The following is a 12,744-nucleotide window of genomic DNA, read 5'->3' on the forward strand; positions in this document are numbered from 1 at the left end:
TGTAACTGCACATACTGTGATTCACTGGTCATTTGATAGCAAAGAGTTAACTGCCACAGTTGTTTAGCCTGCTATTTGCCCAAATGGGGAATATTCCATTCGAAGGTGCCTTGTTCACGGTAACCTTGTTACGCCAACTTGTATTAGCAGCACAGCGTGTCTGTGTCAAACTCAAATGCACCATATCTCACATGCAGTAGTGTCTCTCCTGCACACATTTCACTTCATCGAGTAATATTCATCTAAAATTTGTTTACCATTGTAGTCTTACCAATGTTCAGAGAGTCTGACTGCTCCTTTCATGAAGCAGCTTCACAGAGCAACAAAGGTGTGCTTTTGTGTTAACGGGCATTATAGCTTCAGCTGTTTAATTATGAATAAGGTGGCACAGTGCAACTCTGTCAAGTCAGCTAATCTTTGCAAACAAGACTGGGCACTGGATTGTAAATCCTGGAATGAGTGTGTTTCATAGGCAAACCTGAATTTGTCTTCAGCCAAGCCTTATTATCAGACTTCTTAAAAATCTGATTAAGAAATAATAAGGAGAAAGTGATGACTGCAGATGCTGAAGATCAGAGTCGAGGGTGTGATGCTGGAAAAGCACAAGCCAGTCAGGGAGCATCTGAGAAGCAGGAGAATTGACGTTTCTGGCTAAAGCCCTTCATCAGGAATCAGAATTCTCTTCCTGATGTACATGAATAGGAAATATTTGGAGGGGTCTGGGCCAGGAGTAGGCAGGTGGGACTAGTTTAGTTTGGGATTATTATTTGGCATGGACTGGTTGGACCAAAGGGTCTGATTCTGTGTTGTATGATTCTATGACTGTTGTTAAAACCAGGATTGCAAGCCAAACAAGATCAGTCTCATTACAGCTTGATTTGCAAAAGTGAAATTAAAACAATGACCTTCAAAACTGCTCAAATGTTCCTATGCAGATTTTACAAATAACAGATTTTGAACATTTGTTATTAAGAATGTAACTTTAGCAGAATACAGATAAACTATAAAAAATCTAATACCTATAATCTAATCCCAATCTGCTTTGATCGTGAATATCTGTCATCAGCAGACAGAATTAAGGGACAAACTTAAAGAAAATAGTCACAGTTTTCTGGTTGGATAACTGTTTCAATAATGAATACCAAGCCTTTCTGAAACCTTTGAATGTTGGGTTATATTCGAGGCACGTAGGACTGTATATCTTCAAACAGCTTCTGCAGACCTCTGGAGACTTTTACTTATGTCTTACTGATTGGGATTATTTCCTCAGAACTTCCGACAAGTTGATGACCAGAGATCTACTAGAGGGAGCAAAAACCAAAAACAACCCTAGATTGGAACCTTCCAAAACAAAACTATCTTCTATCCAAAACCCAATCAGAGCCAGTTCACACTCTGTTTTCTTTTTTAACATTCTCTGTGGTTGGCTAACCAGTACCAGTCCTCCCCTGGTTGACCAATTTAACATCCAACTAGCTGCCAGTCCCCAAGCATAGCAACATCTCAGTGGCAAAGTGTCGATAGTGAGCTTTGAGGCAACAAGTATCTGGAATTTCTCTCCTCATTTTTAAACTAGGCTGTTTTTCCAAGTTCAAATCAAAATCATAGTCAAAGAGGTCTACAGCATGGAAACAGGCCTTTGGCCCAACTTGTCCATGCCACCAGTTTTCACAATTTAAATTACTTCCATTTGCCTGCTTTTGGTACATATTCCTCCACACCTAACCCATCCATGTGCCTGTCCAATTGTTTCTGAAATGACAAAATTGCATTTGTTTCCTTCTGGCAGCCTGTTCCAGTCACCACCCTCTGTGAAAAAATTGCCCCCTGGACTCTTTGGTATCTCTCCCCTCTCAATGCTTGTCTCAGTGCATGCAAATAAATGTCTCAATTCCAAACCAAAAAACACTAAAGGTTCTTTCTCAACATACATTTGGATCAGTATATGAACAGGAAGGGTTTGAAGTGATATTGGCCAGGAGCAGGCAGGTGGGACTAATTTAGTTTGGGATTATGTTCAGCATGGATTACTTGGACCAAATGGTCTATTTCAGTGCTGAATGACTCTGTGACTCATGTGTGAGAAAGAACTTTGCAACTAATAAAGTCAAAGTGGAGTCAGTATTGTGATGGAGGAAACCCAACAGCCAAATAATGCTTCCACATAAAGGAATGTAATAATGACCAGATCCTCACTTTTAGTAAGATTGATGAAAGAATGAATATTGGCCAGGATGCCATAGATAACTCTCTTGGTATTCTTCAAAACCTCAGTTTAATGATTGATTGACAGAAGGCACCTCCCTCTGACAGTGCAGCACTCCATCAGTAATAACCAAGAGTGTCAATCTACTTATGTTTTTGTACTCAAGACTGGTGTGCTACCAATTAAGTCAACAATGACGAATCAGGTTCAGTTAATTCCCCCCTCTATTGTCCAACTGCCCTAAGAATTCTGTGGCTAATTTTAACCCGCTGATGAAATCTCTCAAAGTTTAGCTTTTTGGAGTAGATATTCTTTAATGAGAGTTTGCTCAGTTTATTTCAACCAGATTTGGGTGCCTAAAATAGTAGGATTCTGCTGATGGGTTGAGCAGGTGAGATATAATAATATTGAGGGAGTTACAACTGGAACGTGGGTGTTGGCCTATTAAGATCCCACTTTGGCATTTAAATTCAATTAATATATCTGGAGTTGAAATGAATTTTAGGCTTAAATAGCCAGATTGCCTATTCCTGCTCCTGGTTTCTCTGTGCTGTGTTACTAATCCTTTGTTTTTATAACCACTAATCATTCTATCTATCTCGAATTTGGAATGTTTAACCTGTGCGTGTTGTCAATCTTTGGAAGATTAAATAGCTGCTCTACAGTGAGCATATAGTATCAATATCAGAAGAGAGATGTCCCGTAAGATTTGAATTGTTATATATTTTGATAATGAAACCAATGGGCTTTTAATCAAGTCGCATAATCCAGTTGTTGCCTGGCCAATATTTTATTTCCTGTGGATTAATAACCAGTATTAATAGACAAAGTGCTTACTTCAGCTAAAAAACGTTTTAGAAAGCAAGTAGCATGTTGATATAGATTGCAAATTAAATTTATTTCTTGTTTAAAACCGGAGAAGGTTGCTTGAGGAACCGTGTGTGAGATGCTGTCATTCTTGCTGGTGGAAGTAAAACCCAATGATTCATTTAGAACTTTTAAATCAGCTGTTAAAATAAAGTGCTGGCAATTCCACTATATATTGTCATCCATTTGAGAGTCATCTGTCATAATTTATTTACAGTGACAGTACTGGAACGTTTAGAACAGACATTTGTAAGTGCCAAGGATGTACGGTATTACTGTTTGTAAAATTTCTTCTTTAAGCATTGTGCCAGTCTATAGAGTAGCGATATCTGTCGAGGTAAATGTGGTAAAACCTGTGTTAGTATACTAATGTCGTGATTGTTACTGTACTGCTAATTAAAGAGGCCATAAATTCAAATCTCTCCATGGCAGATTGAGAAATTAATTTGTGTAAGGAAATAAAATGTTAGAATCAGACCATCAAGAAAGCTGCTGTCTGGCTTGTGTGATTTCATTCCCATGGCTGGCTTTGATTTTTAGCAGCCCTCAGAAGTGACACAAAACTACTATAATACATGGTCTGAGAGGAGGGCCCACTACCACCACCTGGAGGCAGCTACTGCCAGCAATGAATGCAGTGAGAATAAAAGGTAGAGTGCATGGTGTGAATGATGGCATGGAAAGACTCCTGGCCAGATCTCCCAGGAGTAATCCAACCTCCATCTTCAGAGCTCTGAAGTTTTATTTTGATATATTGCATAACTAATTCATTTAGAAATGGCTGATCTTCTCCACAGTATACCCCTGTCCTTATCTACTGCTCAACACCCGAAAGCAGTTCACAATACCTGAAACAACAATTTGGAATCATTGATTTATTTTGGATCTCTCCATAACTTCGGATGCTCCAATGAGAGCCATTTCAGATTCTACAGTCCATGTAGTAGCTAAACTCTGTCATCCCTGGAACCATTCTGTCAAGTACCAGCATCCTCAAAACATAGTGAACAGAGCTAAGTGCAAGACTCTTAAATATGCCCAAACCAGAACTTAGGTTCAATATAATTTCCCTACTTTTGCACTCATACCTTAATTTCTGAAGCCCAAGATTTCTTTAACTATGTTAACTACTCTCTCAGTACATTTTCAAAGATCTAAGCATACGCACACACATTTCTTTGGCTCTGCACACATTTTAAAGCAATGCCCTTAAATATATGTTGTCCCTCTTAAAACTTTCAGTCAAAATGAATCAAATCCCACTTCTCAGCCTATTCTGCCGGCTTATCTATCCTTTTATATTTTCATGCTATCCTCATTATTTGCCAAACCTTTGCATTTGCCTTTTTTAAAAAAAGTGATTATTGTTTTAAAAAACTTTGTCCACCATAGATGTTTTGACGGGCCTGTAACTTTTGGGAATGTTATTCCTTTGTTGATTTGCATGCAGAAGTCTTTCTCTTAGTGCCATTTAGAAAACTGATTGAAGTCACTTAACTGCTGTGAGCGCATTGGATGGACTATTCCTGACCCTGCAGAGCATGGTTTGATTATGAAATATCAATGGTGAAAGTGCAGAAGCAGTACTTTTGGACCTTTGTGTCTGTGCTGGATCTTTTGAGGGAGTACTTGACTTTGTACTATTCCTGCCTTCTCCCCTTACATTCTTCCTTTTCAGATACTAATTCAATTCCAGATCCTAACCACTCACTGCACGATAATGGTTTATATCATTTTGCCATTGCTTCTGTTGCCATTCACCTTAAATATATGTCATCTTAATCTTCTCTTGTTCTTGATCTCTCCACCAATGCTGACAGTTTCTGTTTATTTGATCCAGAGTCTTCATGATTTTGATTGTATCAAATCTCCTGTGAACCTCATCTTCTCTAAAAGAGTGTTTTAACGTGTTGCTAAGTTTTGAAAATACCCTATAATTATGTTTGCATCAACTTCTGATCAAAATTGCATGTTTTGTTTCAACTATTGAGTTCCATCAATTTCTGCCTGGTATTTGTGGTAACTAGAAGGAAATAGGCATAATTATCGTATTGGATTTGGTTTTAATTTCACCTTGACACAGGTGTGATTTATATTTATATTTTAAAAGTAGCATATGTGTTATGTGTGACACTTTCAAAACTCATGTGACAGCAATAGATGTAAATATGAACATCTACAATCATTCATAAAAATACTTTCTTCACATTCCCTTGTAATTGATTATTTATCACTTACAGAACAAGAGAGATGAACATTTACTCAAGAAAAGGAATGTGCCACAAGAGGAAAGTTTAGAAGATTCTGATGTGGATGGAGATTTCAAAGCTGTAAGTGAAATTCTTATATGGAAAATATGTATAAAGATACGTTTTTACTACTGTAAATTTTGTATACCAAGTGTTTTTTTAACAAATAATTGCTACATATCAGGTTAAGGTAAATCATCCAGAAACTATGGCTGGAGTAGCATCTGGCTGTTGCTATTAATTGTTTTGTAGTAACCATTCTGGAAAAGAGATAGTGATATTGGTGATATAAATCTGTTTAGTCACATGGGTCCAGTTTGGTGGAAGCAGGAGAATCTGGTCACTACGGGCCTAATGCAATCTTCTCAGGTAAAATTGATGATGTCCATCAAATGGACGCGGGGACCAAAATATAACATTTTGGAATTGTAGTGAGGGTAGAAGAATTATTTGGTAGTTGTGTGAAATGTTTGTGGATTGAAACCTCAGTGAAACATACAGCATTCAGTATTAAAGTAGCATTAATGATAGCTTTAGTTCAAGAATTTGGAGCATTTTATATTTTCCTTAAAACAACTTTCATTGTGCTTGATCATGTATGTAATTTTTTATTACCAATTTATTTAATGTTAGTTTGTTAATAAACCACTAGTTAATCAAATCACTGTGCATTTGCAATCATTTGATAATCTCACTTACCAAGGTATGTATAAACATAGTTTTTGTGGGGAATTCAATCTGTGTACCTGTACTGTTATAGCTAACAGTGCTGAAAGTTGAGCTATTTTTTGAGTTTGATTCTGCAAACCTTGTGTATCATTGCAAATCAGCAAAGGTCGAAGATGACCAGGTATGAAATAAGAGCTAAACAAGTTTGTACTAAACTAATCATCAATAAGTCTCAGCTCTGCAAAAATGGCAAGATATCAAGTAGGTTTTATAAAGTGGGAAGTGGAAAGATACTGTGAGTTAATCATTTTGTTTGCTATTTTAAACAAAAAAGATGCCATTGGTCAACTTGCATTTTGTATAAAGATGTTCACTAAATTGAATAACTTAATGTAGCTTAGATAATCTTTGTAATAATAATATTTTAGGAAGATTAGACTAGATTTTCCAAGGAATGGCAGTCACTTTCTCATTTACCTTCCAGTCTTTTTCTTCACAAAAGAGGAGCACAACTTTTCTGACAGAAGATTCTGCTAGAACTCCCCCAAGAATGTATCGCTGTGCTTCCATTCTGACAGCTCTTTGACAGCATAGAGCTCATAGACTAAATCATTCCCCCCCCCCCCCCACACACACACACGCACGCGCGCACACACACACACACACACACCACCACTCTCAGCAGTGGGGGGAGGATCTGGTCCAATCCAGCAATGTGGAGAGAAGGGGTGGGAGAAGTTGGGTCTGGCAGGCTAAAAGAATGTTGTGTCAGTGTTTGGAGCATCTATTAAATCCAGCTCTTCTTGAGTAACTATTTAACTGAATTTTGTTGGAACCATCTGAAGTGTCTGAATCATCAAATTTAAATGAAGGTGTTTGCAAGATTCCAAGCATAGCGAAATCGCCCAGTGGAAAATGCAGTTTTTCAGACTATTACTATTACGATGGGGTTTCTGTAGGGTAATAATGCTTAGCTCCTATCTACACTGGGATAATGACTTTAGCCAGTAGAAAATCTGGTTCATAAATGTCATAACAGAATGGTTTTTTAAAAAATCTTGTTGCCTTAAAATATGAATTTCCCATAACTAATACTCATCAATCTATTTCTGCAGCAAATACTGATGCGTCAGAATAAATAAGTTGAATAAACATTTAGAAATAAATTCATTTGCTTTTAAAGACTTAGGTCTTGGAGCCGAAGAATATTGCTTTACATGTTCCTAATTGCAAAAATAAGAGTTCAGGATAATTTTCAGGAATCAAATGGTTGGGTGAAACACTCAAAGTGAGAAAAATTATCATTGCTAAGCCTTTAATTTAGAATAATGGTACCATAAAAATTACCACATAATTTTACTTGTTTCTTTTCCAGCAAAATATAACATTAGATGCTATTCTTCAGGTAAGAAAACTATTAACTGAAATTTTTGAACCATTGAAATTTGTGGCTGTTTTCGTGCTATTTGATCCTTTAAATGTTTCTGTAACAATAGATATCTTTATTTTTATATTGCACTGTGAATGTAAAATAAGAAATAAGCTACTACACGTCATTTTTGTTCTATGGTGTAGAAAAAAATTAAAACTCCACTTAGGTATGGTGTGGTCACAAAGAGAGAATCCCACTGAACAGCTCAGATAGGTTTTACTTAAATGGTAGGAAAAACGACTTGAGCAATTGAAAGCCAGATAACTGCCCCCAGGACAAGACTGCGCCAATCCAATTTTGGCATCTTCCTTTTGTAATTAATACCCTCCAGGTTTGCATTAATAGTTTTCAATCATGTATTTATTTAGCCATGTTCTGGAGCATTCCTTTAGTGTGGTAAAATGGTGCAGATGTTGACTGTTATTGCTATTTCCTTGCACTAGATTGCTATTCTAGCAGGTTTATTCCTTTCAATTTTATTTTGAAGTGATTAACTTTGGAATGCTTCACTGTCCACACTGTCTACGGAGCCACTGTTTATTTCATCAAAATGCTGTCCTTCACACTGTCTTGATCCATGTAAACAATGGCCTTCCAAAATTTACAATAGTTTAAAGTAGTCGGATTAATTTCAACATCAGTCATTGAAATAGAGGGCTATTAACTTTTTCCTGCCATCTTCTGGCCAATTTTCACTCTTTTAAGTCGATTCTCATCTACATTTGAGATTCCATTTTTAATATTGTCCACAGTGACTTCAAAAGCCAAGTGTTGATCCCTATATGCATGTTTCATGAACGGTGAGCTGTGAAGTACAGCATTGTAAAGTGGAATAATCCAGTAATATCAATGCACAAAGAAAGCACCCTGTAATGATGATTAAAATTCCAGAATGGCACACATCAGATATGCCTTTGAGGAAATTTATTCATGCTTTAGGAAAAGCTGATGGCTAATTTTTTGGAAAGTGTCAATAGAAGCCTGTTATAGCATGTTAAAAGTTAGAAGATCGACTTGAATCCAAATTGGATTGTATAGGTAAATGCAAAGACTTTTGATCAGCAGGTCAGGGTATTTAGTGTAGAAGCCTGGAGCATCAGTGAATGTTAAACAAAAAAACTGAAAGAACTGCAGACACTGGAGATGAGAAATTGCTGCATAGACTCAACAGGTCTGACAGCATCTGTGTGGAGAAATCAGAGCTAACATTTTGGGTCCATTGACCCTTCAGGACTGGAAAGGCGAACTCTGATTCACAGATGCTATCAGACCTGTGAGTTTTTCTAGCAGTTTCTGCTTTGCCTCCGTGAGTATTCCTGATCTCATTAGGTGAGGGTGGCATGCGACTTGATCACTGGCTGGATGATGCTGCACAGTATTAATTGAGGTAATAGGTGATGAAGCTGACACAGCGGTTTCAGTTAACAGGATAACTTCATCAGAGGTCAAACTGTAACTGCAATCAGAACTTTCTCTTAAAGGAAAGGGTGCGCTCATGAATAAATCAGTTTTTTTTGACATTTCATATTTTGCATTGTATCCTAACTATTTGCAAGCCCGTCACATTTGACTATAAACTGAATCTGTCATTGATGTTTTGAAGTCTTGTTTTGAGAGGTTGTCCATTTCTGATTTCTGAGATGCAGTATATGAATGAACTGTAAATATGACTGTGGTGTCTGAAATCCCAGTATCATACCATCATCATGTCACACATCAATTGATAAAAACTTAAAAATGTAAAATGTTCTGTTCATTTATGTGTTTAGAAAACCTTTGCTGCAAGCGTCTGTAATAAATAAATATTGAACTTCGAAAATTTTCCAATAAGCGGATCCTTTGGGATTTAGATTCTAACTGGCTATTTTCGCAAATATTGAAGTGCTTTATTGCCTAAGGAAAGTTGTTGGATGTGCACCATCTCACCTCAAAACCACAATATTGATTCCTACTCATCCCATTATTATAATCCAAACATCAAATGTCTATCATAAGCAGTGGGAAGAGTTTAAATGCTGCTGTAAATTCAGAACTTAGTACTTAACTCATCCTGTGTCCATCTTTCAGTAGTTAGAAAAATTTGCTCCCCTAAAGATCTCCATTTATTGTCTACCTTCCCATTTGCCTGTATCTTTCAAGCCAATATTTTGCATACCTCTTCCTCAGTATGTGCCCCTCAATGATTTCAGTGCCTGACCTCTTTGCTTCAACGTGCCTTGCACATTCCTGATCTTCAAATGTCTATGTCCTTTGGCCACACTCTTAATTGGCATCATAATTGAAGTTTTAGTCTAGGTTAATTTATTTTTTCAATCCCAACTAATGTTGAGATAGACATGTAAGTGCTTTATTACAACAAAATTAGATTTCCATATTTCTTAATTTCCATTTGCAGTTAATTTACAGTTACACTCCAATGGATTTTTTTCAGCCTGAATTAGGAGGCAAGGCAACAAAATGTGAAAATATTGTCCAACACCAAGATGTGGCTTTTACTTTGTAGTATGTTCAGAAGAGTTTAAAGGAAAGCTGTACCATCTCTTTCTTCACAGTTTATTGCTTCAATTACCTTCTGAAGCAGGTCATCCAAATTCTATGTGGATAGAATTGAATTGAGTAGCGTTAAATCTCCTCAGTACTGATTTTTGTATCAAGAAGGGTTCCTGGATTATTCCCTGTTTCTCATTGAGACCTCATTAAAACAATGGTGACATCATTTCAGCACAACGTATACATGATGCATGTTACACACATTGAAATTCCTTGGAGTAGTCATGTAAAAAATAAAATATGTAAAATTTATATGCTGTTTAGAGCTAATGTTACTTGTTAATTCAAAATACTTTCATTCACCATGGCTAAGATGTACTTAATAGTCAAACAAGCCAGAACATTTTCAAAATTAAACTTGTCTGTAGATTAATATGTTTATGCAATGAGCATATCTTAAGTTGTTTTACTCCCGTTTGAATTACTCATCGCATTTCTGTGTTTGTATTAATTCTCACCATACAGTTTCTGTTTGACTTTTCCTTTAGTTCACATTTGCTGATATGATTGCTTAGTACCATTTCCTGCATGATGTATTATTGTTGTCACTTTGGGTACCAAGCCCCGCCTCCCTGATAAAGCAAATTACAATTTGAAGAAATTTATTGTCCTTCACATGCTTTACTCCACACTATCCAATTTTGTTCTCAAGGGTGACACTCAGTGCAGTACTGAGGAAGTGCTGCAGTGTCTCGGGTGCCATCTTTTGGATGGGATGTTAGATGTTGGCCCCAATTGCCCCTTTATGTGGGTATAGAAGATACCTTTGAAGAAGGCACTACCCAAATGACCTGATGAATATATATCCCTCAATCAATGTCACTTAGTAGATTATCTGGTCATTGTCCCAGTGTGTTTATGGGAGATTCTGCATAAATTGCTGGTTTTTTTTCCCAATGTTACAGCTTTGTATCTTAGATTACAGCAGTAACTGGACATTAATAGTGTGAAATGTCTGATCGTTGTGAAACGCTGTATGTAAGTGCGAGTCTGTCCCTTTCCTGAGTTTGGAGCTGTGACTCCAAAACCATTTAAATGCTTACACGCGATTTACAGTGATGAATGGTGCGTGTGCAATCATGTCAGCAAACACAACCATCGCTTCTTTTTAAAGAAAGACGTTGCAGTATCATAGAGTCATAGAGATGTGCAGCATGGAAACAGACCCTTCGGTCCAACCCGTCCATGCAGACCAGATATCCCAACAGGATCTAGTCCCACCTGCCAGCACCTGGCCCATATCCCTCCAAACTCTTCCTATTCATATACCCATCCAAATGCCTTTTAAATGTTGCAATTGTACCAGCCTCTACCACTTCCTCTGGCAGTTCATTCCATACACATACCACTCTCTGTGTGAAAACGTTGCCCCTTAGGTCTCTCTTATATCTTTCCCCTCTCACCCTAAACCTATGTCCTCTAGTTCTGGACTCCCCGACCCCTGGGAAAAGACTTTGCCTATTTCCCCAGATCCATGCCCCTCATAATTTTGTAAACCTCTACAAGATCACCCCTCAGCCTCCGACGCTCCAGGGAAAACAGCCCCAGCCTGTTCAGCATTTCCCTATAGCACAAATCCCTCAACCCTGGCAACATCCTTGTAAATCTTTCCTGAACCTTTTCAAGTTTCAAAACATCTTTCTGATAGTGTGTCCTTATGATTTAAAATCCCAAAGCACTTTACATTCAATGAAGCACTTTTAAAGTATGCAGCAGCCTATTGGCACACAGCAAAAATTTCACAAGTGACAGTATGTTAATGATCACACCACTTAGTAGGTTATCTGGTCGTTGTCCCAGTGTGTTTATGGGAGATTGCATAAATTGCTGGGATTTTTTAGTGTTGTTGGTTGAGGCACAACTATTGATCAGGTTGCTAGTTCTGTGTGCATAAACAGGACCATGGGATTTTCTATGTCTGTGCAAGAGATAGAAAGGGCCTTGGTTTAACATCACAGTGAGGCTTAAACTCATGACTTTCTGACTCCTTAGAGTTCATAATGTGTTAAGACTAGCTATTAAAATGCAAAGACAACCAGAATTTCTACAGTGTTGATTTCTGAATATTGGACAGGATAAACCAGTTTGCTTTATTTTTCTCAATGCTTTATAATTGCAGAATGCAACTAATGAAAATCCAGTCATTCAACTCAGTGCTGTTCAGGCTGCAAGGTGAGGCAACTGGATGGCTTTGTTATTAATTACTTTGTTATTAATTACTTTGTTATTAATTACTTTGTTATTAATTACTTTGTTATTAAATACTAGGACTAAATGATTACACTGAAATGGTACTTGTGTTGGTTCAATACTGTTTTAAGTTGGGTTCTTAGTTCGTAATTTTGTAATGATATCTTTATCACAAAGTGTTGTTACTTGAAAAACATTCTTGGGAGAGGAGAGATTTAGGTTGAAAGAGAGGGAGAGAGTTCTAGATGGGTATATGAATAGGAAGGGTTTGGAGGGATATGGGCTGGGTGCTAGCAGGTGGGACTAGATTGAGTTGGGATAACTGGCTGGCATGGATGGGTTGGACCGAAGGGTCTGTTTCCATGCTGTATATCTCTATGACTCTATTATTCTATGAGACCTGGACAGCTGAAAATGTCTGTTTTGGGTGTGGTAAAGAGAGTGGGTGATATAGACGAGATCAGATTTAGAGGAATGCACAGTGCTTGAAGGATATTAGAGTTTGAAAAAATTAGAGAGGGGAGAGAAGAGGCCATAAAGAGATTTAAGCACAGATATAATAATAATAAAAAGGTGTCAAA

The 12,744-nt window shown here is 37.3% G+C and overlaps 1 protein-coding gene across 1 annotated transcript in view; it reads left to right on the forward strand.

Annotated features, from left to right (window-relative positions):
* Nucleotides 1–12,744, forward strand: part of kpna3 (karyopherin alpha 3 (importin alpha 4)) — a 152,160-nt gene that overhangs the window by 92,369 nt on the left and 47,047 nt on the right. Inside the window, exons 3-5 of the mRNA XM_060833393.1 lie at nt 5,314–5,403; nt 7,367–7,396; nt 12,093–12,145. Of these exons, the coding sequence (XP_060689376.1) occupies nt 5,314–5,403; nt 7,367–7,396; nt 12,093–12,145 (173 nt within the window). The remainder of the gene's footprint in view (nt 1–5,313; nt 5,404–7,366; nt 7,397–12,092; nt 12,146–12,744) is intronic.

The sequence above is a fragment of the Hemiscyllium ocellatum genome, chromosome 12 (genome assembly GCF_020745735.1).
Source record: "Hemiscyllium ocellatum isolate sHemOce1 chromosome 12, sHemOce1.pat.X.cur, whole genome shotgun sequence".
Lineage (NCBI taxonomy): Eukaryota > Metazoa > Chordata > Chondrichthyes > Orectolobiformes > Hemiscylliidae > Hemiscyllium > Hemiscyllium ocellatum.